We start from the raw sequence: 24,100 nt of genomic DNA, 5'->3' as shown, positions 1-24,100 counted from the left end.
CTAACTTCCTTTGCTGGATTGTTGCCACGTGCCCGTGCCCGTGCCCTCGATTGCAAGTCTGCTTACCAGCTGGCATTCATGTGTCTAATTTTTAAATCACAAGAAGATTTATTATTTACTACTTTTTATGTGGTAGTTAAAACGGGCTTGCGAAACTCACAAGGTGACTGATAAGAGAGCTCTGTTTGGGAGCAGGCACGCTCAGTGGGATCAGGCCTAGAAGTTAGAGTAGGAAGGATTGTGTCCAAGGACAGAGCTCAGCTGAGCCGTTCCCAGGCTCCAGCACAGTGTTAGCAGAAAGGTAGGACCTGGTTACAGCCACCTGCCGGCCAGCGGCCCTACCCACAGTCAGGCTGCGCGTGCTCAGGCCTGGTCCCCTCTAAAAAATGTGAGTCCCGCCCCTCTCCCCCTCCCCAGCTCCACCCGCCGCGCCCGTGGGATCTGGGGCTGCGCGGCGGGCGCCGGGAGCCGGGAGCCGGGAGCCTGGAGCCGGGCGAGCTTCCCAGCGCGCTGGGGGAGGGGACGGCGGCGGGGCGGGGCCTGGGCGCCTAGCGGAGCCTTATTCCCGGCCGCGCGCCGGCGGCGCTCAGTCGATCCTGGGAGGGAGCGGCACGCCGCACGCGGCTGGACAGACTGACCGAGGCGCGGGTGCTCGGGCGTACGGACGCACGCCCGGAGTAGACAGAAGCCCAGCGGCCGCGAGCTCCGCTCAGGTCCCAGCGGCGCCTGCACCCAGAGGCCGCCCGCAGATCGAGCCCGCCCCGGCGTCCGAGCCAGCGCCCCGCGGCCGCTGCCTGCAAAGTGCTCGCCGCCTGGCCGCCTCCGCTCGCTCGGGGACCATGAAGCTGCTGCGGTCGGTGGTGCTGAAGCTCTTTTTGGCTGCAGGTAAGGGAGCTGCCGCCGCCTGGCGAACTGGGGGGGCGGGTATAGGGGGATGGGGACGCCGTGCCGAGGGATCGAGGTGGGGGCGGCGGTCGCTGCGGCTTCCCCGGAGCAGGCCACTTGGGGGGGCCCGTGCTCCCTGGTTGGCGGGCGCCGGCACCGGTGCGTGGCCGCGGGGGTCTAGGCGGGGCTTCTGATGCGGCCTCGCCCCGCACCCGCAGTGCTCTCGGCGTTGGTGACTGGGGAGAGCTTGGAGCGGCTTCGGCTTCGGAAGGGACTGGAGGCTGGAACCAGCAACCCGGACTTTTCCACTGAATCAGCGGACCAGCTGCTGTCCCCGGGAGGCGGCCGGGGCCGGGAAGACCTGGACTTGGAAGAGGCAGACCTAGACCTTTTCGAAAGTGAGTGTGAGAGCTGCCCAGGGGGGCATTTGAAGGATGAGTGGATCCGAGATTCATGCTGTCTGGGCACACCTGTAGGTTACCGGGTTTCCTGGCAGACTTTGAGAAACAGCTGTTTGGCCTGACAGGTCTACTAGGAATCCTGCAATATGGGTCTTCCTTGTTTTCCTTACCTCTGGGGCTCACATGCTGCCTTTCCGGATACTTTGGGGGGCAAATCCGGACTGGCGAGGTATGTGGTGCCCATACTTTTCCCTCAGGTAAGTTGGGTGATGGGAGCAGGAAACCATTGAGATGCCTTCCCTGAGTTTCTATGTAAGAGATTGTAGCAAGGGAGCCGGGCGGTAGCGCAGCGGGTTAAGCGGGTTAAGCGCAGGTGGCGCTAAGTGCAAGGACCGGCATGAGGATCCTGGTTCGAGCCCCCGGCTCCCCACCTGCAGGGGAGTCGCTTCACAGGCGGTGAAGCAGATCTGCAGGTGTCTGTCTTTCTCTCCTCCTCTCTGTCTTCCCCTCCTCTCTCCATTTCTCTCTGTCATATCCAACAACGACGACATCAACTACAACAACAATAAAAAGACAACAAGGGCAACAAAAGGGAAGATAAATAAATAAAATTACAAAAAAAATTATAAAAAAAATTGTAGCAAGCCCTAATTCTCACATAAAACGACTACCATGTGTAAAACAGGTATGGAAATATAGTCGCGCAGTAGGTGTGCAGTGTTAGACTCCTCTGTCTACCTGTCTCCAGGCTGGGGAAGCAGAAGAATGAGGGTCTCTGTAGGCAAGAACAGCACCTCCTGGGGAGACCAAACTTATGAGTACTGGGTCTCTACAGGAAGCTTTGAAGTTTTGGGTGTCTACAAGTCTTCTCAGAGCCCAGACACTTCCTGATCATCTTGAGGCTGTGAGAAACTCCAAGGAGTGAGACCCAGTAGGATCCTCTAACCAGCAGGTGTTATTCTGGCCAAGTACAACCAAGGGACAGAGTCCAGAGCATACACTATTGCCAGCTTCCTTGCCCCTAGTCACCTGTGGCCATTCTTGAGGGTAGAGCATGGACCAAGTTCTAGAGCCCCAGAGTGATTTGGTTGGAAAGACACCCATCTCAGCCACTCTTTCTCACTTCACACAGAGCTTCCCTTTGGTGTTGTCTCTGCTTTGGTGCATCAAGAATTTGCTCCAAAGCTAATCCTGGGATCCCACTCTTCATCCTCTTACAGTGGTCCTTCCTCTGGGACCACGTCTGGCCTCAACAACCTGAATTCCCTTGGCCCTCTCCTCCTAGTCTGGGCAGAGCTGGCCTGTGATTCATCCTCCACCCACAGGGCTGCTCCTCATACCTCTGCAGACCTGACTCACTGTTCCTTCTCCCCTGCAGGAGCCTGCCTGTCACTCTGTTCCTCTCTTCCTTTCCTCTCCCATTGGCTTGACCTTCCTGCTTCAGTTTCACTACAGCTCTTATAACCAACTTTCTTTGAGCATCTGCTTCATCTTCTGAGCTCCAAACCAGCCTGGGTCTGCACCAGAGAAAACTGGGGACTGTGTGCCTCTTGCACCTGCCTTTCCTTGCTTTTGACTTTGCTGGGTGAAGATTATTTTTCAGGCATGGGAAAATCCTATCACTGAAAATAAATAACTGCTACCAGTCATTAAGTGCCTACTGTGTTCTTGGCACTTGAAAGTGAATCCACTTAAATTAATCCTTACAGCACGCCTCTGAGATAGGATCTCTTGCTATCCACTTTTTACTGAGAAACCCAAGGTTCAGAAAGATTAAGTGACCTGTTCAGGATCAAATGTCTGAAATTGGATCACAGATCTGCTGACTTCAGAGCCTAGGCATTGGCTCATTCCTGAGTCCACATCCCAGGTGCTTTAGACCTGCTGGAGGAGGGGACAGGGCTGTGTTAGGCAGCTTGGCCTATTGGAGAGGAACACTGGACACTGAGTCTAGACACTGCAGTTCTAATTCTAGTCCTTCATACTCTTGGGCCAAGTCACTCTTTAGGGACTTCAGGCTTTTCATCTGAAAATGGAAAACCATGTTGTATACTTTTTGAAGTTAATTTCAGCTTTAGACTCCTAGGTCTCCAGTTTCAGGTACCCTTTTACCAGGCTGCAGCTGTGGACAGCAGGCACTTTCTTTCTGCTAGGGAGTGGGAGAATGATGTCAGATGCCTGGACTGATGGGTGTAGCCTGTGGCTAGTCCTAGTTGGATGTCTGTGTGAAGTTTTTTTTTTTTTCCCTTTGAAGAAAGGAAAGAATGGGGGGGAGTCATGATTTTTCCAGTTCCTTTTGGATAGTTCCTTTCCATTTTTCCTACACGTTGTACTCCTTCTATAAAACTCTCAATAGGACATTCAGGGGTAAATGTAAATGGTGAGTTGTGAAGGGCTCACCAGGGCCCTTTACAGAGTAAAGTTAAAATCTTGCTTGAAGTCAGGAAAGACACCAAGGATAACTTACTTACTGTCCCTGAGCTTGACTACCCTGGAACCCTACTGCACTGCTACACCCAGAATAGGGCATTGGGACATGGGAACCTTTTTTTTTTTTAATTGAGACAATTTGAAAAAAAATATTACATGAGATTTCAAGTAATGACATCAGGTGTATAACATCACGATTTGATATTTGTGCATACTGTGAAATGATGGCCACAGTAAATCTAGCTAACATCACCATCATACATAGCAACAGTTAATTTTTTTTTTATGAGAACAGTTAGGGTTACTCCCCAGCAACTTTCAAACATGCAAAGCATTGTTCCGATTTAGGAGTCTCACCCCTGCCCCCACCAAAAAAAAAAAAAAAAAAAAAAAGACTTCCAAGCACCTTCTCTAGAAACAGTCTTTATTTCTGACACTCTCTGAGTGCAACATCAGGAAATGAGGCTGGTTTAAGGCCAAAATAGAACTAATTGGGCAGGGGGATAGAAGATGATGGTTGATAGGGGGATGGGGATGAGTTTGTAGAATTGCCCAGTCAGCTTCAGTTACTACATAGAAGTTAGTGTCCAAAGTCTGGGAGAAATGGTGCAGTAGATAAAGTGTTGGACTTTCAAACATGAGGTCCTGAGTTTGATCCCCAGCAGCACATGTACCAGAGTGATATCTGGTTCTTTCTCTCTCCTCCTATCTCTCTCATTAATAAATTAAAAAATTAAAAATAAAGAAGTTAGTGTCTTTGGAATTAGATTATTAAACTGAGTTTGTGATATGTCCTCTTTAGACCACTCCCCCCACCTCTGCTTCCTCCTGAGATCTCTACTTCTTGGGTTTCTGTCCCTTCTTCCTTCAGCTCTTAGAAGCATTGAGCTTAGGAACCTCCTTCCCAGGTCTCTGATTTCAGATTTGATCAAAGAGTATGTATTGCTCCTTCCAGAAACTATACTGTTCTGTTTAAAAAAATATTTTTATTTACTTATATATTGGGTAGAAATAGAGAAATTGAGAGGGAAGTGGGAGTTAGATAGATAGATAGCACTGCTATATAGATTTGTAGCACTGCTTTACTGCTCATGAAGCTTTCCCTTTGCAGATAGGGAGCAGGGGCTTGAATCCAAGTCCTTTCACTTTGTAACATGTGCTCTTAACTGGGTTTGCCATTGCCCTGACCCTACTGTTCTGATTTTTCCACCCCAGGAGAATCAAACTTAACAGAGTCCCTTTCTCCTGCAGCTGCTTTCTCCTCTAAGCCGCAAGCTGTGGCCACATCAAGCAAAGAGGAACATGGGAAGAGAAAGAAGAAAGGCAAGGGACTAGGGAAGAAGAGAGACCCATGTCTTAAGAAATACAAAGACTACTGCATCCACGGCGAATGCAAATATGTGAAAAACCTCCGTGCTCCCTCCTGCATGTAAGTGTCCCTTCCCCGGGGCTGGCTCTCAGCAGCACTCTTGATCTATCAGCCATGTGGCTCTTTCTTGTTGTCACTCTTCTGTGAGCTAATAATTCTACTCAGTTTCTTCTTAACCTCTGGATGGGAATCAGGAACAGGGGAAATATTTTTAGTGAGCGGAAAAGACTTCCCCCGCATAGGATGCAATTTCCTGTGGTGTGGGTTTGTGACACTTTTTCATGCTTGGGGGCATTTCCTGCTTGCCCAGAAGTGAGCATTTGGCCAGAGAACTGAGATCCAAAAGCAGGTCCTTCATTCTTACCTCCCAGGTGGGGAAGCCAGTGGGGGATATAGCAGAGAGGGCTTCATGGGTATGGTGGTACTCCTGTGACCTTGCTAAGCCTTGCAGGAGATATGAGGTGCATCTGGACTCATGCTGTAGATGTCCATAAAGCTGGACATCATTGTGTGTATATAAGGGAGCAAATCTGGGCTAGATCTGAGAGAACCATCATCATAGGAGCTAGATCTAGAAGCCCCTCCTTTCTTCCTCCTAGCATGATCTAGGAGTGGAGGACACAGGGTATTGGCCTTGGTCACAGGGGTGGGAGAACACTTCCTTTGTGTAAGATTAATGGGAAATAGAACCCAACCTAGCAGGCATCAACCCCAGTCAGGCAGCGCCACCCTTTCCCTGAGCAGGAGTGTGGGTGGAGGGGCTGTGGGCTCCCCAGCTTCTCTAAAGGCCAAGCCTAGCAAACCGCTGCCTTGGCAACCCCTCAGGGAATGACAGCACTGCCATGCTCTCTGGCTAGCATAATGTCACCAGTGTGTGCCTGAGGCCAATGCCCGTTTCAGGCTGCAAACATCCTCTGTCTTCCCACTGGTCCCTGTGGGGTGGCATCTGTGAATGGGGACGGGAGACTGGGGTGATGCTATTAAACAGGCTGGCTGCCTGGCACCTCTTGTGACTGGTGCAGATTCCTTGGCCTCTCCCTATCCCTTCTGAGTTCACATAGCAGAACTGCTCTGCATTCGACAATTGGCAGACAGACCTGTCACACGGCTTATGGTCTCTGGTGTGTCCTCTTCTATAATGTCTTTGTCAGGTGCTTAGTATCGGAAGTGGTTGCTTAAGAGTGGCATAGAGAGTCCTCATGTTACCCTTCTGCAGGTCCTGGAACAAGACAGGAAACGTCTGTCTTAAATTTGTAAAGTAGCATCATTAGCTAGGGGTAGAGGGGAGCAGTGACTTTGAGTAGTCAAACCAAACTAGTTTACGGTGATGGTAGATGGACCTCCACTGCTCAGTTGAGAACCCTTGTAAGGCTACCCTCCTGGAGAACTAGACCAGACCGAGGAGCTAGGCCCAGATAACTGAAATAAGCATGCCTAAGGCCAAAAGATAGTGGGGAGGTCTTCTGTATTTTGTTCTAAAGTTTCAGTTTACATAAAAAATATTTATTCATTTATTTGTGGGGGGTGAAGAGAAAGGGAGGGTGGGAGGGAAGAAGGAAGAAAAAGAAAGACCATAAAAGGGCTGAGGAGATAGCATAATGGTTATGCAAGACTTTCATGCCTGAGGCTGAGGTCCTGTGTTCAGTCCCTAGCACTGCCATAAGCCAGAGCTGAACAGTCTGGTCTCTGGTCTCTGAGCTCTGGTCTCTCTCTGATCTGGTCTCTGTATCTTTCCCTCTCATGAAAATAAAATAAAAATATTTATTAAAAGAGAGTACACATGTTCACACACATGTCCACATAAGAGAGAAGGGGGAAAGGGAGGTCCAGAGCACTGCTCCGTTCTGGCATTAGGTGGTGCTGGGGATTGAACCTGTGACTTATAGGACCTCTGGCATGCAAGTTGGTACTCTAAACAGGCTAAGCTGTCTCTACCCACTCAGTTTTGATTTCATTTGAACTGAGCCCAACAGATATGCATTGAGCAACTACTTACTTGGTGCTAGCCATGATCCTGGGGAAGGGAGATACAGTTCTTTCTGGGATACTTGAAAGCCCTCTGCTGGGTGGGCAGGACAGGCAGGTCTTGTTATCTTGACTTGAACGATTAGGGAACTGGAGCCAAGAGGCAGAAGCTGTATTGCCTGAGATCAGCAGCTAAATAAGAGGATGGAAACAGGATGGAGACTTGAGTTCTCAGTCTAACATGCTTTTCATCCCCCCAGGCTTCACTGGGTGTTGGCTTGTGCTTGTGCTCTTCTATGACTCTGTCCTTACAGAGTTTGAGCAAGATTTTATGGACAGCAGCTGTTAGCCTAGAGGTCTTTTAATTCCTTTACTAGACTGAAAGCATGGCAGTCTGATTTGAAGACTTTGTGTCTGCTTCCTCAGCAGATTTTCCAGGGACTAGATTCTGTGTCTGGTTGGACTGCCTCCTGCCTACAGTCCTTGGACTTAAGGGCTAAAGGCAACAGGAAGACACAGAACTCCTAATTTGGGGGGGGGGGGGAGATGCGACTTCTGGGCATGCTATCTGGGGCCCTTTGTGACCCTCCTTGTCTTCAGGCCCAGAAGTCACTGGCCAGGGTGTGCCCAGATTGTCGTGGTAAACTTTGAGGCTAGCTGGCTTCCTAAATCAGCTTTCCACAGCCACCAGCCACAGGAAAACCCTTTTGTGTCACTAGCCAAAAGTTGCCCTTAAAAGAGCAGTTTCCTGGGTTTTCTGACTGGCTGCCGACTCAGAAATTGACCACTAAGTTTCCTGTGGTTGGAGAAAAACTGGGGGTAGGTGGGCTGAGATGGCCTCAGAGCTGGCAGAGAATCAGCCTAGGGCAGCCAGTTGTTGCCCCAGTTCAGGTACCAGGAAGGATTGGTGAACTCCCCCTCCCACCTCCATGCAAGTCTGATTATATAATAACTCACATATCTATGGGACTTGGCTTTTTATTAAATGCTTTTATCCATATTATCTCATTAGAACAATGATGTAGTGAGGTAGGTACTTATTCCTCTGCTATTTTACTTGAGGAAATCAATACTTGGGAAATTAAAAGTAACTTACTGGCTAGAAATAGCAACAGAACCAGTTTGGAACGCACATAGTCTGAGTCTCTTCATCAAATGGTGCCTTCTCCATCTCCTCTGGTAGGAGTGGAGGAAGCCAATTTAGAAGATGTCTCTGGATCCTAGAGGGTTAGGGCTTCTGTTGTAATGCACATTGTGAAATGGGTCACAAACATGACCGTCCCAGGCGGAACATGCCCAGTTTGATGGGTTGCTGGCTCTGGGCAAGACATTTGATCTCACCCCCACCCTGGGATGCTTGGAATGTACTCATCTCCCCTCCTCCCCAGGGGAAGCCAGGAGTTGCCTACAAAGGGAGGGGGACAGGGTTAATATTAGGATGTTTACATTATTATCTTTTTGACTCAGGGTGGCAGAGCAGGGATTATGTAACTGAATTGCGGGACTCTGAGGCCAAGCTTTATTTCTATCATCTGAGTAACTACCTGTGGGGTTTGAATGATGGGCTAGAAGTGAAAAATAGGCTCAACTTCAGCTTTCCTTCCCCACCCCAACCCAGGAGACTAGTGTCTGGAGTCATCCAGACTGCTGGGATGAGCCTGGCCTCTGCCACTCAGTCTCTGCCACTCAGGCAAATTATTGAATGGGAACTTAGCCTCAGTCTACTTGTTTATTTATACCAAAACACTGCTTGATTCTGCCTTATGGTGGTGGTGGTGGTGCAGGATATTGAACCTTAGGCATGCCAGTCTTTTGCATAACCATTATGACCCCCCCCCCCCCATGGAATTGCAGCTCCTCCTGCATAGGGATGTCTTTAAGATGACATGATGTGGTCTTTGTCAATCACCACAGAGTACCTGATTCATCATAAGCCTTTAATGCTTGCTATTTCTTGTTGTTTAAGGTGATAATGATGATGGTAGTTGTCAAAGTAGTAACAAAGTCAGAGGAGGCTCAAGAAGCCATCATCCCATCAAATATGTGTTTCTGTGAGTTAACCTGCATCATACAGAGTGGGAAGAATCATGAATTTATAATCATCAAAACTAGTTGCTGGTTTTAATCCTATTTCTCCCTAGTTGTGCAGCTTTTGTCAAATCACTTAATCTCTCAGACTCATCACTACAGTCTTTTGATCTATAAAACAGGGGGGTACCTGCCTACCAGCTTGTCATTAGCCTTAGTTGAGCTACTAGATTAGGACAGCATCTTATAAACTGCGAAGTGCAGTGCACAGAGAGACTCCCCCAGGGTAAGGGTAAGTTATCTCTAAGGATAACTTCCACAGTCTGACAGGATAGGGGTTGTTCGGTGTTTAGTCAGCCTGGGTCATTAGGACAAATAAGGAAGTGGATAAGGAGCAGTGTGCTCTGTGGTTTGTGGTGGGCCTGTCTTGTATCTACCCCAAAGTGGTTCTCCAAAGCACCTAGGAGGAGCTGGGGCAGAGAGGGGGATTTGGTAGGAGGCAGGGGCAGCTTGGTCCCTGATGCTGCCAACTCCAAACTGGTCCACCTCTGTGGTGCTTGTCAGCTGGAAGAAGGAATTTCTTGTTCTTAGGCACAAGGTATAATCTCCTTTCCTAAGGAGATGAAACTCCGAATAGAGGGTCACCAGGTTCCTGGCACTCCCTGCAGTCTAGAGCCCTCAGGCTTCCAGTGCCTCTGCATCCCCTGGCAGGGGGTGGGGAGGTGGGTAGACCTGGGTGAGAATGGGCAGCATTCTGAGCTCTCAGACCCAGACAGTCCACATCCACGACTCTACCCTGCTGTGTGACCATGGGGGTAACAGTGCTGCCTTTCTGTAACAGGGGGCTCCTGCCTACATCAAAGAGCCTCTGGGAGACTCAGATAAAGGAAGGGATGTGCATGTGCTTGTTCAACTTTAAGTACTTCAGAGTCTTCCTAAACATTTGCAGGAAATGCTGTGTTAGAAGTGGCAGTTGCCATCTAATTTGTTGGTGGAGTGAGAGGAGCCAAAGAATTGTTTGTGACATTTTTCATGCTGTGGCAAAAGATGTTATCTAGGTTCATCCTGGGATGAAGGAGGCCTAATAGCCTCAGTGTTCAGAGACCAGAGGTTGGAGAGAAGCACCAAGTTGGGCCCTGCACCCAGAGGAAGCTGAGAAAAAAGACTCCTGGCAAAGGAATAGGCCTATTAATAGGCTGGGCAGCAGCAGAGAGGGACTGGACACTAACAGCATGATGGGGAAGGCTGGGTTTATTTCTGGTCACAGCGTGGAGGGGCCTCACTTGAGGGAGTGATACTAAATCCTGTCAACTCAGCCCACCAGCTCTTGTGCCTAAGTCCTCTTCACTGGCTCAAACAGAAGGTCTTTACACATATGTAATACATCATCCACACATGGAACTTATCTGGGACCTTAGAGTCCTCCCTCGCATTTTCCCTGCCTGGAGCAGGAATCACAGGCCAGAGAGCCAAAGGGAATGGATAAGGGAAGGGCAAGGAGTGAGGGAGGAAGGCCACAGAGCCTTCAGAAGTGCTTTGACTCTCCCACAGGAGGACTGATGAAGGGCGGGGATCATGATGAGGGACTGGTTGGTTGAGGCCATAAGGAGTGGAATTTGGCTCATGCAGTTGAACTATTGCCATGAGAGAGAGGCCAAACCACTAAACTCATCTCTCCTTTGTTCTGTCTTGAACCAGCTGCCACCCGGGTTACCATGGAGAGAGGTGTCATGGGCTGAGCCTCCCTGTGGAGAATCCTTTGTATACATATGACCATACAACCATCCTGGCTGTGGTAGCTGTGGTGCTATCATCTGTCTGTCTGCTTGTCATCGTGGGGCTTCTTATGCTTAGGTAAGTGTTGGGGACTCCAGCAAATGGCATCTTATTCCTCCTCCCTCTGGGTCTTCTGCCTAGTGATCACATGAGCCCTCCCACCCCCACATCCTGGGCTAGTGTTCTGAAAGACATTTCTGAGTACAGGTTAAGAACCCGGCTTCTCATGTATGACCTGAATTCGGCATGTAGAGCCTCAGGCAAAAGTTGCCAAGTCCTCGGAGCTCCTGCTTCTCACACCAACTACCTTCTCATGGAACTACCTCTTCATGTAGTCTTTCCTCCCCCTCTTGTTCTTTGGTGGCAATAGTGTGTGGCTTGTTAGGCAAAACATGACGGGTGTGATGGAAATATCCTTCCAGTTAAGAGCCATCTAGAATGTAGGTATGCTTTCAATCCAGATTGTGTTCTAGATGGAAGGAGATCTACCAACCACTCTGCTGTTAGTTTATTTTGTAGATTGTAGATTTATTTGAGAGAGAGAACCAGAATATCACTCTGGCACATGTGTTGCTGGGGACCAAACTCAGGACCTCAGACATGAGAGTCAAGTGTTTTATTTACTGTACCATCTCTCAGGCTGTGCCGTTGGCTTTCAAATAGTATAGTTCATCTGTTGAAAAACCAAGTTACGGGAGTCAGGCGGTAGTGCAACGGTTAAGCGCAGGCTTGAAGTGCAAGGACCAGCATAAGGATCCCAGTTCAAGCCCCCGGGGACAACTGCAGGGAAGTTGCTTCACAAGTGGTGAAGCAGGTCTGCTGGTGTCTGTCTTTCTCTCCCCCTCTCTGTCTTCCCTTCCCCTCTCCATTTCTGTCTGTCCTATCCAACAATGACAATATCAACAACAACAACAACAATAATAACTACAACAATACAAGGGCAACAAAAAGGGAAAATGAATAAATAAATATAAAAAAAATGTTTTAAAAAAAGAAACAAAAGGAAAAACCAAGTTACATACTTTTGAGAGCTGTAATCTTTCAGTGATTGTAATCTTTGTACACCTACCTCATAAAAATGTTTTAAGGATCATATACATGAAGAAAAGTTAACCAATTATTGTCCACTGTTCAAAAGGAACTTCTCTTGGTGTACTTGGGCATTTGCCAAAAGATCTTCTGGACTGCCATACCCCCTGAGATTTTTCTTCTTCTTCTTTTTTAAAAATATATTTATTTATTTTGGATAGAGACAAAGAGAAATTAAAAGGGAAGGAGGATCTAGGGAAGGAGAGAGATAGAGTAATACCTGTAGCACTGCTTCACTGTTGCTGGTAGGGACCAGGGACTTGAACCAGGGTCCTTGCACACTGTAATGTCGGTGCTCAACCACGTGTGCACTACTTCCTCCTGGGATTTGCTAAGTAGTAGAGACAGCCATGTGGCTTATTTCTTTTGAAGGATCTGCCCTATGCCTACCTCCTTTTATAACAGACATGGCATGCTCACAAAGTGTATCCTCTTCAGGTACCACAGGAGAGGAGGTTATGATGTGGAAAATGAAGAGAAAATGAAGTTGGGCATGACTGCTTCTCATTGAGAGAGACCTGTGCTCAAGGTAACGATCCTCCCTTTGCCACATGGTCCCTTCACTATCTCCCTTGGGCATGTTTCAAGGCATGCTGAAATTTTCTTATGTCCTGTGAACCAGTGTGTGGGGGGGGAGGCCACTGTGAATTTAGGGTCCCACTGCATAACTGTTCTCAGAAAGGTTGTCAGTGGTTATCTCCACCCAGAATGATTGTTGCTAGAGAGATACCCAAGAGGATAGTTTCTTCCGTCTTCATCCTTCTCCTTCCTACCTCTTCTCAGTTTTTCCACCACTACTACTACTACTACTACTACTTCTTCTTCTTCTTCTTCTTCTCCTTCTTCTCCTTCTTCTCCTTCTTCTCCTCCTTCTCCTTCTCCTTCTCCTTCTCCTTCTTCTCCCTCTCCCTCTCCCTCTCCCTCTCCCTCTCCCTCTCCCTCTCCCTCTCCCTCTCCCTCTCCCTCTCCCTCTCCTTCTTCTTCTTCTTTTGGTTTACAAATGTAACATTTCTCAGTTTTCCACACGACAATACAACCCTCACTAGGTCCTCTACCATCCTGTTCCAGGACCTGAACTCTTTCCCCCTCCACCCCCCACTGACCCCAGAGTTTTTCACTTTGGTGCAATACACCAACTCCAGTCCAAGTTCTGCTTAGTGTTTTCCCTTCTGATCTTGTTTTTCGACTTCTGCCTGTGAGTGAGATCATCCCATATTCATCCTTTTGTTTCTGACTTATTTTACTGCTGGGAAATTGTGCAGATGCAGTCACATCTGCCATATTGTCCCGTCAGGCTACTGCTAGTTCCCGTGAGAGTTGGGACATTCTCAGAGTGCCTGTTTCGCCATGTTGTGCCCTCAGGGCATTGTCTATTTCCCCCGCGATATTTGGAGTGCTTTGGTCACTCCTCCCCCTTCCCATTCTCATGAGAGTTATTATCCTATCCTGGAGTGCTATGGTTATTCCTCCCCCTTCCCATTCTCGTGAAAGCTGCTCCTATAAAAGCCCTTCTTCAAAAAAAAAAAAAAAAAAAAAAAAGCCCTTCTTCTTCCGCACCCCTCTCTCTTGCCAGTGCTTCACTTCGGTGTTCAGACACAGGGAAGGTTACTGCGTGAGGCGGCCATTTTTGCTACCTCCACGTGGCCCAACCTGTTTCTCTAGCACCCAACTCTGAGGTGCCAGCACAAATAAAGATTTGTCTTTCCTCTTCGCTCCAGACCTCCTCTCTCTCTTCTCTGCGGCACACAACAACATTTTACTTAACATAATTTCTTTAAGCTCCATCCAAGATGGGCTGAAAATGGTGAAATCACCATTTTCACTCTGAAAATGACCAATAGTTCTAGTTTATCTCTTCATTTAGCTCTCTTGTTTCTTTGTTGCTTTTCTGCCTGGATGATCTGTCAAGTTGAGAGAGTGGGGTGTTGAAGTCCCCTACTATTACTGTGTTGCTGTTAATATATTGCTGTAGCTCTTTCAGTAGATGTTTGATGTATTTAGATGGTATAGATATTGATAATTGTTAAGTCCTCTTGATTGATTGGTCCTCTGAGCACTAAGTAATGTCCATCTATATCTTTTTAAATTTTCTTTTTTTTAAACAATTTTTTTATTATTGCTGTAGTTATTGATGTCGTTGTTGGATAGGACAGAGAGAAATGGAGAGAGGAGGCGAAGACAGAGGGGTAAAGAAAAGATAGACACCTACAGACCTGCTTCACCACTTGTGAAGCGACTCCTCTACAGGTGGGGAGCCGGGGGCTCGAACCGAATTCCTTATACCGGTCCTTGAGCTTTGTGCCAAGTGTGCTTAACCCGCTGCACTACTGCCCGAGTCCCTCTTTTTTAATTTCCTTCCTTCCTTCCTTCCTTCCTTCCTTCCTTCCTTCCTTCCTTCCTTCCTTTCTTTCTTTCTTTCTTTTTTTTTTTTTTTGCTTCCAGGGTTATTGCTGGGGCTCAGTGCCTGCCCTGTGAATCCACTGCTCCTGAGGCCATTTTTCCCCCTTTTGTTGCCCTTTTTGTAGCCTTGTTGTGGTTATTATTATTGTTGATGATATCGTGGTTTTTTTTTTGTTGTTGTTGTTGGATAGGACAGAGAGAAATGGAGAGAGGAGGGGAAGACAGGGAGGGGGAGAGAAAGATAGACACCTGCAGACCTGCTTCACCACCTGTGAAGTAACTCCCCTGCAGGTGGGGAGCCGGGGTCTCGAACCGGATCCTTATGCTGATCCTTGTGCTTTGCACCACGTGCACGTAACCTACTGCGCTACTACCCAACTCCCAATTTTCTTTATTTTAAGGTCTGTCTTATCAGATATGAGAACAGCTGTTCCTGTCCTTTTTTATGGTCCATTGGCTTGTATGATAGTTTTCCATCCTTTTACTTTGAGTCTGTGTTTGTCTTGTTGAGTTAGGTGGGATTCCTGCAGAATGCGTTTTCTGATCCATCTTCCTACTCTGTCCCTTTTAATAGGTGAATTCAGGCCACTGACATTTATTGATGTTGTAGATTGAAGATACTTTAATGCCATTATTATAGATTTTTAGAGTGTTCTGATATATGGCATATTTATGGTGATCTGACTGTTCATAGGAGACCTTTCAGAACTTCTTTCAGGGCAGGCATGGTGATAGTTGATTCCTTCAGCTGTTGCTTATCAGAAAAAGTTTTTTTGCCTCCTTCTAGTCTGAATGACAGTTTAGCAGGATACAGTAGTCTTGGTTGAAAGCCTTTCTTATTAAGCACTGGATATTTATTTATTTATAAAATGGAAACACTGAAAAGACCCTAGAATAAGAGGGGTACAATTCGCACAGCCAGAACTCTGTATCCCATCCCCTCCCCTGATAGCTTTCCTATTCTTTATCCCTCTGGGAGTATGGACCCAGGGTCATTATAGGGTGCAGAAGGTGGAAGGTCTGGCTTCTGTAATTGCTTCCCACTGAACATGGGTGTTGACAGGTTGATCCATACTCCCAGCCTGTCTTTCTTTCCCTAGTGGGGAAAGGCTCTGAGGAAGTGGAGCTCCAGGACATATTGGTGGGGTCGTCTGCCCAAGGAAGTCTGGTTGGCATCATGATAGCATCTGGAACCTGGTGGCTGAAAAAGAGCTAATATTTAAGGCCATACAAATTGTTGACTAATCATGAACCTAAAGGCTGAAATATCACAGATGAAGATTTGGGGGTCTCTGTTTTGGAAATAGCTAGTCAATCTATTTTAGGTATATTCCAAAGGGCCCAATACATTATTAGTTTTTGTCCAAGCCTGACATCTGATATGCAGGTGGACCCAAGTTATTGTCTGGGGAGATGGTGTCATTGCTGGAAAAGGAGCTAGATAGCTGGATCAGGGAAGAGAGTGGCTTCCAAATATGGGAAAAGTGTATAAATATTGTTGACTTGATAGATATCTTGCCATTCTCTTCTGGCTTGTAGTGTTTGGAGAAATCTGCTGCTAATCTTATAGGTTTTCCTCTGTAGGTGACTGTTTTTCTCTTTTCTTTCTTTTTTTAATTTTTTTAACATTTATTTATTCCCTTTTGTTGCCTTTGTTGTTTTATTGTTGTAATTATTGTTGTTGTTGTTGTTGTTGGATAGGACAGAGAGAAATGGAGAGAGGAGGGGAAGATAAAGAGGGGGAGAGAAAGAGAGACACTTGCAGACCTGCTTCACCACCTGTGAAGCGACTCCCCTGCAGGTAGGGAGCTGGGGGCTCGAACTGGAATCCTTAACAATAGTTCTTACACTTCATGCTACCTGGGCTTAACCTGCTGCACTACCACCCAACTCCCCTCTTTGTTTTCCTCTTGCAGCTTTCAGGATCCTTTCTTTATCCTTATTCCTTTTCATTCTAAATATGATGTGTCTGATATGTCTTGGTGTCTTTAAGTCTGGGTTAATTCTATTTGTGACCCTCTGGGTTTCTTGAACCTTTATGTCTTTTACATTGTCTAGACTAGGGAAGTTCTCATCAATTATGTCCCGTAGAATGCTTTCTTCTCCTCCTTGTCTTTCTTCCTCTGGTAGGCCTATAATGCATATATTATTTCTTTTGAAGTCATCCCATATGTCTCTGTTGTTGTTTTCATTATCTCTTAATCTCTTTTTGAGATCTCTTAATTCTTTTTTAGTTTTCTCTAATTCATCCTCAATCCTGCTAATTCTGTTTTCTGCCTCATTTATTCTATTCTCTCTCCCCAATACTATTTTATAGAGTTCTTCTATTTTGTTCCCCTGTTCTGATACTGTATTAGCTTGTTCAGCTAGTTGTGCTCTTAGCTCAACTATTTCAGCTTTTAGCTCTTTAATTACCTCGAGATAGTTAGTGTTTTCTTTCATAGTCTCATTTGTTGTTTCTGCATTTCTGATGAAAATTCTTTCAAACTCTTTCCTCACTCCTGTGTCTAATTCCTCAGCTAGCGTTTGGATGTTGACCTCATTCTTCTATGCTTCTACCTTTGGAGTCTTTTTTGGTGGCTGTTTGTCCTGGTTCATTTCTCCAATGTTTCTTCTTGGTTTAACCATTATATATAGTGAATTATGAGGTCCTTCTCTCAGTACTTTTCTATCCACTGATCACTCTTGCCTGGATTGACTTGTGTCTAAGTAAGATACTGTAGTCCACTGGAGTGTAGATCTTCTCCAGAGTTTCCCAGTCAGTTCTCTTCCCCCTGACATCAGCACAGGGCCTCCCCTCTGCTGCTCCATCCTCTGAGGGCAGTAGCAATGGAGACTCACAACTGCATTTGGTGAGCCTTAAACGAGTCCTCTCCTCCCTTCAGCTGTCTTTTTGTTGGTAAAACAGACTGGTGGTGGCTCCTCAACTGAAAAACTGCCAGACTGTTACCAGCTGCTCAGGAACTGACATGGGCTTTAGCCCCAGAAGTCTCTTCTTAGGTTCCTCTCTGTCCATGAGCCACATGTGTTTTTACTCACTGGTGACTTGGTGGGTCCCCAAAGCAGTCCTAGTCTTGTCTTGTTGCAGTCTCAGGTGATCTTTGATATTTCTAGCTGACCAAGGAGAGGAGAGAAACACATCTGCTGCTACTCTGTAGCCCCGCTTCCTCTACTCCGTCTTTCCACTTTTTAAGTCTATTATTTCTAGCTGACCAAGGAGAGGAGAGAAACACATCTGCTGCTACTCTGTAGCCCCGCTTCCTCTACTCTGTCTTTCCACTTTTTAAGTCTATTATCTAATATATCTTATGACTGAACCTGACTTTAATTGCCTTCTTATTGTGCTTTAGGAATCATCTGAGGACTACTACCTCTGAAAAGTTACAAGCTTATTGTAGACTCTGCAGAGAAGAAGGACTTGGCAACTTGCCGTGAAGACACCTTCATCCCCAGTTGCTGTCTAGATTGGGCCTTCTGTGATTGCTTTGCCAAAATACTGGAGCCTTCAAGTGCCAAATAGAATATGTCCAGTGGGATCTGGACCAGAAAAGGCAAATTGAGAGACCTTCAGGCCCTTGTTTCCCTTTTTCCCAAGCCCCATCTACCCCCATATGTTTGTTTAAATACTTATCTTCTGGATTAAAATGCCAGTTAAATTCCATATGCTCCAGGATCTCTGAGTGAAGGAATGAAGAAAAAAGAAGAAAAAGAAGATGAAGAAGGAGAAGAAAAAGGAGAGAATTGTGGACTAGAAGAAAGTAATAAAGACTGAGAAGCCATGTGCTCAAGCAGCCACCAAGGAATCTTTCATCTGGAGCCTATGGCTCTGGATTTGATGAACTAACTGTGAAATACCATAAGCCTGAGGACTCTGAATTTTGGGACTTCTACTCAAATGGAAAAATAACAACTATTTTTTGTTTGTTTGTAAAATGCCTCTTAAATTATATATTTATTTTATTCTATGTATGTTAATTTATTTAGTTTTTAACAATCTAACAATAATATTTCAAGTGCCTAGACTGTTACTTTGGAAATTTTCCTGGCCTGCCACCCACTATCCCCCACCATCTGGTTCAGCATCATACTCCTCTGCCACAAATCTGAGATGGCTCTGTGACCCATCTGCAGTAACCTGTCATCTGCCCATATTTCTGAAGCTCTTTCATGATCAGAATGCCACAGGGGAAATCTGGATGGTCAGGATGTAGGAGTTAACTTTGTCAGGTCTGCTCTATGAGTTGGACTGCAATCTTGCCTAGGCAATTTTGTCTACCGTTTGTGTTTTGAAAGTCCAAGGTGCTGATGTCAAAGTATAACATATATTGGTGTTTCCCTGTGTCCTCTCCCCACCAAGTCTCAGAAGAGATTGGGCTTTCATTGCCTAAAGTTTTTCTGGCTCCTCACCCACCCTTACCACCCTACCCCTATGATCCCAGGCCCACAGTGTGGGGACTCATTTCCCTTTGTGTCAAGACATTTCTCTTATTTCTGTCATTCTTCTGGTGCTACTCCATGCAGGGGTCAGTGCAGCAGAGGATAATCTAGAGAAGGTGTTATCAATGTAAAAAAAAAAAAAAAAAAAAAAGGCTAAGGAGGAACAGGAAACATTGTTCTGTTCTTGGTGACTGATAATGTAACAATTGCTGTAGAGAAAGTTGGGGGTGAGGAAAGCTTTCCTATAAACCTACTCAGCTCACCAAAACTGCAAAGGTATGCTGTTATGGTCCCTTCTGGAAGTTTCTGGTGCCATTTCTGAACTGTTACAACCTGTATTTTCAAAACTGGTTCATATTTATACTTTGAAATCCAAATAAAGATAACTCTTACTCCATAGTTTCCTGTCTTGTTTGTCTTAGCTGGGAATTGGTTTACTAGAGATGATTTTTTTTTTTTGCCTCCAGGGTTATTGCTGGGGCTCGGTGAATCCACTGCTCCTGGAGGCTACTTTTTCCCTTTTTTTTTTTTTTTTTTAATATTTTTTTATTTTCCCTTTTGTTGCCCTTGTTTTTCATTGTTGTTGTAGTTATTATTGTTGATGTTGTCGTTATTAGATAGGACAGAGAGAAATGGAGAAAGGAGGGGGAGATAGGGGAAAGAAAGATAGATAACCTGTAGACCTGCTTCATCACTTGTGAAGTGACTCCCTTGCAGGTAGGGAGCTGGGGGCTCAAACTGGAATCCTTATGCCAGTCCTTGGCTTTGTGCCATGTGCGCTTAACCCGCTGTGCTACCACCTGACTCCCTTTTTTCCCTTTTGTTGCCCTTGTTGTTTATCATTGTTATTATTATTGTTGTTATTGCTGTCATTATTGGATAGGACAGAGAGAAATTGAGAGAAGATGGGAAGACGGGGGAGAGAAAGAAACCTGCAGATCTGCTTCATCACTTGTGAAGTGACCCCCCCCCCCCGCCCTGCAGGTGGGGAGCCAGGGTATCGAACCAGGATCCTTACATCAGTTCTTGCACTTTGCACCACGCTTACTGCACTGTGCTACCTCCTGCCCCCATCTCAGACATATTCTTTAAGTCCTGAGTTGGTATTAAGTTCTATTACCAGGCATATGTCTATACACTATGTCAGAATTCCCAACAGCCCTGTGATGAAAGTACTGTTACTGTTCCAATTTCACAAAAGAGGAAACTGAGACTCAAATAGGTTGTATAACTTACCCAATTAAACAAGCTTGGTAAGTGACGGCTGGGATTAGTAGTCTGACTCTAATGATTTGCCTTAATACTGATATCATTACCACTGGGCCAAGAGAAAATGGACTTTTCACATAGCAATTTGGCTACTTGTAATCCGGAAAGACTTCTCATTCAGTCCATAGACCCTGGGCTCAGGATCTGATCCTGCTTCATATGTAAGTGGGCATAGCTACTGATAGAAACAAAGCATCTTTGATTGCCCTCTTGTGCTAATCTATCAGCAGATCTGGTCAGCCCTACCTTTAGAATACCTGCCATATATGACCATCTCTCTCCTCCCTGCAACTCCATCAGTGACTCTAGTCAGTTCACTGTCATTTCTTGCCTGGACTCTTAAAATGGTAGCCTCCTGTCTCCTTTCACCTTCCTCCCATACATCTTATTTCCAACATCATAGCCAGAGTGATTATTTAAAATACAACCCCAGAATGAAAATCCATAATCCAGATCTTGTCTATCTTGCAGGATTTCCTTGACCATCCTAGTATAAATAGTACATTATCCTCATCTCACTATTATTTCCTCAAATTGCTTTTTTTTTTCTCTTTAGCCATTAGACCACTAACACATCTTTCTCTTTCTACTAGAATGTTAAATCCACAAGGGTAGGGGATGTGTATATTGCTCTAATTTCAGATTCTAAGGCAATATAAGAATTGGAGAAAATATCACAGTGGTTTATACAACAGGTGTTCGTGTCTGAAGCACTGAAGATACCAATCCCTGTTACCACCATAAGGCAAAGCTAAGCAGTGCTCTGGTGAAAAGCAAAACAAAACACAAAACAAGCAATGGGGAGGGCAGGTGGTGGTGCATTCATCTGGCTGAATACACACATTACCATTTCTCAAGGACCTGGGTTCGAGCCCTAGCTCCAGGAATAACACTTCACAAGCGATGAAGCAGTCTGCATGTGTCTATCTCCCTCTCTGTATTCTCACTTCCTCTCAATTACTCTCTGTTCTATTAAGTAAAGTAGAAGGAGAAAAGAAATGGAGAAAATGGCATATGTGGAGTCAGAGAGATTCACTGGCAGGTTATTGGACAAATATCATCAGACTCTACCCGCTTCCTCTTCCCTAGAGAGTGTGACACTCCAAAATTTCCCTAAGAGACTACATAGAGACCTTCTATATACCTTGGAAATCCTTCTAAAACTCTGGACAGCAGTAACTATCAAAGCTGAACATATGCATGCCAAATACCTAAGGTTTTAATCTGAAATATATATATACAAGAGAGGACAGAACCTAGCTCACCCAGTAGAGAATGCACCTTAACATGCATGAGGCCCCAGGCTTCAACTCCACCACATGGGAGCACCAAGTTACCAGAGGAGTTTCCAATGATGGTAGACTGTTGTGTTATGCTTCATTTCCTTTCTGTGTTTCCCTCTGTCTTTCCATATTCTAAAGAAAGAAAGAAGAAGAGAAAGAGAGAGAAGAGACAAGTAAACAAGCTCAAGAGGACTAGGGAAGTAGTTCACCAGGTAGGTTATGCCCTTGCAGGGCACATGGCCTAGGTTTGATCCCTGGCACTACATGAGAGTACCATGATAGCATGCAGGAAGCTCCAGTATTGTAATGTCTCTCTTTCTCTCTGTGTGTTTCTTTTTGTTTCCCTACTTGAATTAAAAAGTCAGCTAAGGAGCTACTCTTCCTGTATCCAAAAAGAAAAAAAGAGAGAGAGAGAGAAATAGAAAAAAAGAAAGGGTGAAAGAGAAAGAGAGAGAAAGGAATAGGGAGTCAGATGGTGGTACACTTAGTTGAGTGTACATATTACCATGAACAAGAACTGGGGTTTGAGCCCCACTCCCAGCTGGCAAGGAAAAGCTTCATGATTATTGAAGCAGATCTGCAGGTGTCTATTTTTTCCCCTCTTTATCTCTCCCTCCCCTCTCAATTTTTCTCTGTACCATCAAATAAAAAAATAGAAAGGAAGGAAGAGGATGATAGCATAATGGTTCTGCAGAAGATCCTCATGCCTGAAACTTTGAAGTCCCAGGTTCAATTCCTTGCATCACCACAAGCCAGAGCTAAGCAGTGCTCTGGCAAAAAAAAAAAAAAAAAAAAAAAAAAAGAAAGAAAGAGATGGTTGCTGGTAACAGTGGATTTGTAATCCTGGTACCAAACCCTAATGGTAACCCTAGTGGCAAGGAAAAAAAAAAAAGAGAAAGAGGAAGGAATTTTAAATAAACCAGGAAGCAGTGGAATACTCCTATATTAAAAAAAAAAAAAAAAAAGACACAAGGGATAAATACACATGTTCATCAAACAAATAAAAAAATACTTTCAAGAATGAACTATTTATAATATGTAAAAACCAGAAATTACCTAAATACCTCTCAGTATTTAGTGGTGAAATCTGGGAGCTGGCTTCCTGGGCATATTCACTTTCAGAAAACCCATCAAATACAACTTGTGTAACTGTCTATGAACTGCACCAAAGTAAAATACTCTGGGGTGGGTTGGGGGGAGGGTTTAGGCCCTGGAACATAATGGCAGATGACCAAGTGGGGGTTGTATTGTTATATGGAAAACTGAGAAATGTTATGTACAAACTATTGTATTTACTGGTGACTGTAAACCATTAATCCCCCAATAAAGGGGGAAAATGTTAAAAACAAACAGAAAACTTCACTAGAAAATACTATGTTAAAGTTCAGATCAGTTGGCTCAAGAGTGGATAAGTGTTGGACACTCAAGCATGAGGTCCTGAATTTGATTCCCAGCACATGTGCTAGAGTGATTCTCTCTCTCCCTCTCCCTCTCCCTCTCCCCCCCCACCCCTCCCCCTCCCCTCCCTCTCCCTCTCCCTCCCTCTCCCTCTCCCTCTCCCTCTCCCTCTCTCTCTCCCTCTCCCTCTCCCTCTCCCTCCCTCTCTCTCTCCCTCTCCCTCTCCCTCTCCCTCTCCCTCCCCCTCCCCCTCCCCTCCCTCTCCCTCTCCCTCTCCCTCCCTCTCCCTCTCCCTCTCCCTCTCCCTCCCTCTCCCTCTCCCTCCCCCTCCCCTCCCCTCCCCCTCCCCCTCCCTCTCCCTCTCTTGTGAACAGACAAATCTAAAAACAAACAAACAAACAAACAAACAAACAACAAATTGGCTAAGGAATTCTTGCTGTTTGCATTATACAAAGCTCTCCAGAGTGTCAGTGTATTCTTTCAGAAATCAGTGAGAATAGCACAGATGTCAGAAATAATTTTGGAGCAGTGAATTACTTTAAATTCTCTTCAGGGGCTCCTTTCCTGCCTCCAAGCTTCAAGCCTCCAGGTCTGGGCTTTTCCAAGCATACTTTTGTTTCTCCAGCTAATGTTTCCTGTGAGCTCTTTGCTTCCTGCCTTTCAGCTACTCTCCTTCTGGCCCAGCTGCTTATGGAAGTTCTTTTTGGTACTGCCAGAGCCCCAAGGGTATCTGCTTGGTTGACTGGTTGCACAGGGAGTCTGGGAAGGCTCAGTCACTCCTCAAGATTGGCCCACAGAAGAAACCTAGCTGGGCTTCCAGAAGCCAGTTTCTTTAGTGTTCACAGCCATCATTGTTAGGTTAATGAGTAGTGAACAGGCATGGAGAACTCACTATGCACAGGGCACTGGGCCCAGGCTTCAGCAATACCACTCAGTATTGTCTCTGCCAGCAGAGGGGGAAGGTGCCCTTACTCTTTCCATGAAGGGACTCATAGCCAGTCAATAATTTACTGAAGGTGAGAGGTAAAGATAGATCTGAACTCAGGAAGCCTGACTTCCAAGCCTTCACTATAACTGTTTCTCTATGAGTTCCAAGGGCAGTATAATATTTTGGAACTCATAGGAAAGGGATCTTACAGAGCAACTCCTTGGAGTCTGAGCTTCTTATTCTGCTCCCCCCACCCCCACGCTTCCTCATATTACAGATTCATAAAAGGAGGCATCTTATCAGATTGCATAACCTTGGGTTGGAGTCCAACCTTCACTGCTCATTATGGGTTGTACCCTGGTACAATACTTGGCCTCAATAAATCTGTCTCCCTATTTGTAAAATAGACATAAAAATATCCTCTTGCAAATGGGTTTGTGTG

General features: G+C 45.8%; 1 protein-coding gene across 2 annotated transcripts; it reads left to right on the top strand.

The window, feature by feature from the left end:
- The first annotated feature begins 260 nt into the window (after positions 1 to 260).
- On the top strand, positions 261 to 19,179 carry HBEGF (heparin binding EGF like growth factor). 2 transcript variants are annotated; one of them, XM_060179244.1, is made up of 6 exons: positions 261 to 885; positions 1,104 to 1,283; positions 4,932 to 5,145; positions 10,777 to 10,932; positions 12,382 to 12,472; positions 17,694 to 19,179. In XM_060179244.1, the coding sequence occupies exons 1-5, from the start codon at positions 840 to 842 to the stop codon at positions 12,452 to 12,454; spliced, it is 669 nt and encodes a 222-aa protein (XP_060035227.1). In that variant the 5' UTR covers positions 261 to 839; the 3' UTR covers positions 12,455 to 12,472; positions 17,694 to 19,179. The 2 variants fall into 2 exon arrangements, with proteins under 2 accessions (XP_060035227.1, XP_007517587.2); XM_007517525.3 differs by having other exon boundaries at positions 336 to 885; positions 4,968 to 5,145.
- The last annotated feature ends 4,921 nt before the right edge of the window (positions 19,180 to 24,100 follow it).

The sequence above is a fragment of the Erinaceus europaeus genome, chromosome 2 (genome assembly GCF_950295315.1).
Source record: "Erinaceus europaeus chromosome 2, mEriEur2.1, whole genome shotgun sequence".
Lineage (NCBI taxonomy): Eukaryota > Metazoa > Chordata > Mammalia > Eulipotyphla > Erinaceidae > Erinaceus > Erinaceus europaeus.
This window is presented reverse-complemented; position numbering and strand designations above follow the sequence as displayed.

Excerpts from the sequence above, each read along its gene's own strand:
- HBEGF (XM_060179244.1), top strand. The coding sequence starts at position 840 with ATGAAGCTGCTGCGGTCGGTGGTGCTGAAGCTCTTTTTGGCTGCAG. Across the intron at positions 1,284-4,931 it reads AGACCTAGACCTTTTCGAAA|GAGAATCAAACTTAACAGAG; the intron begins GTGAGTGTGAGA and ends TTTCCACCCCAG. Across the intron at positions 5,146-10,776 it reads CTCCGTGCTCCCTCCTGCAT|CTGCCACCCGGGTTACCATG; the intron begins GTAAGTGTCCCT and ends GTCTTGAACCAG.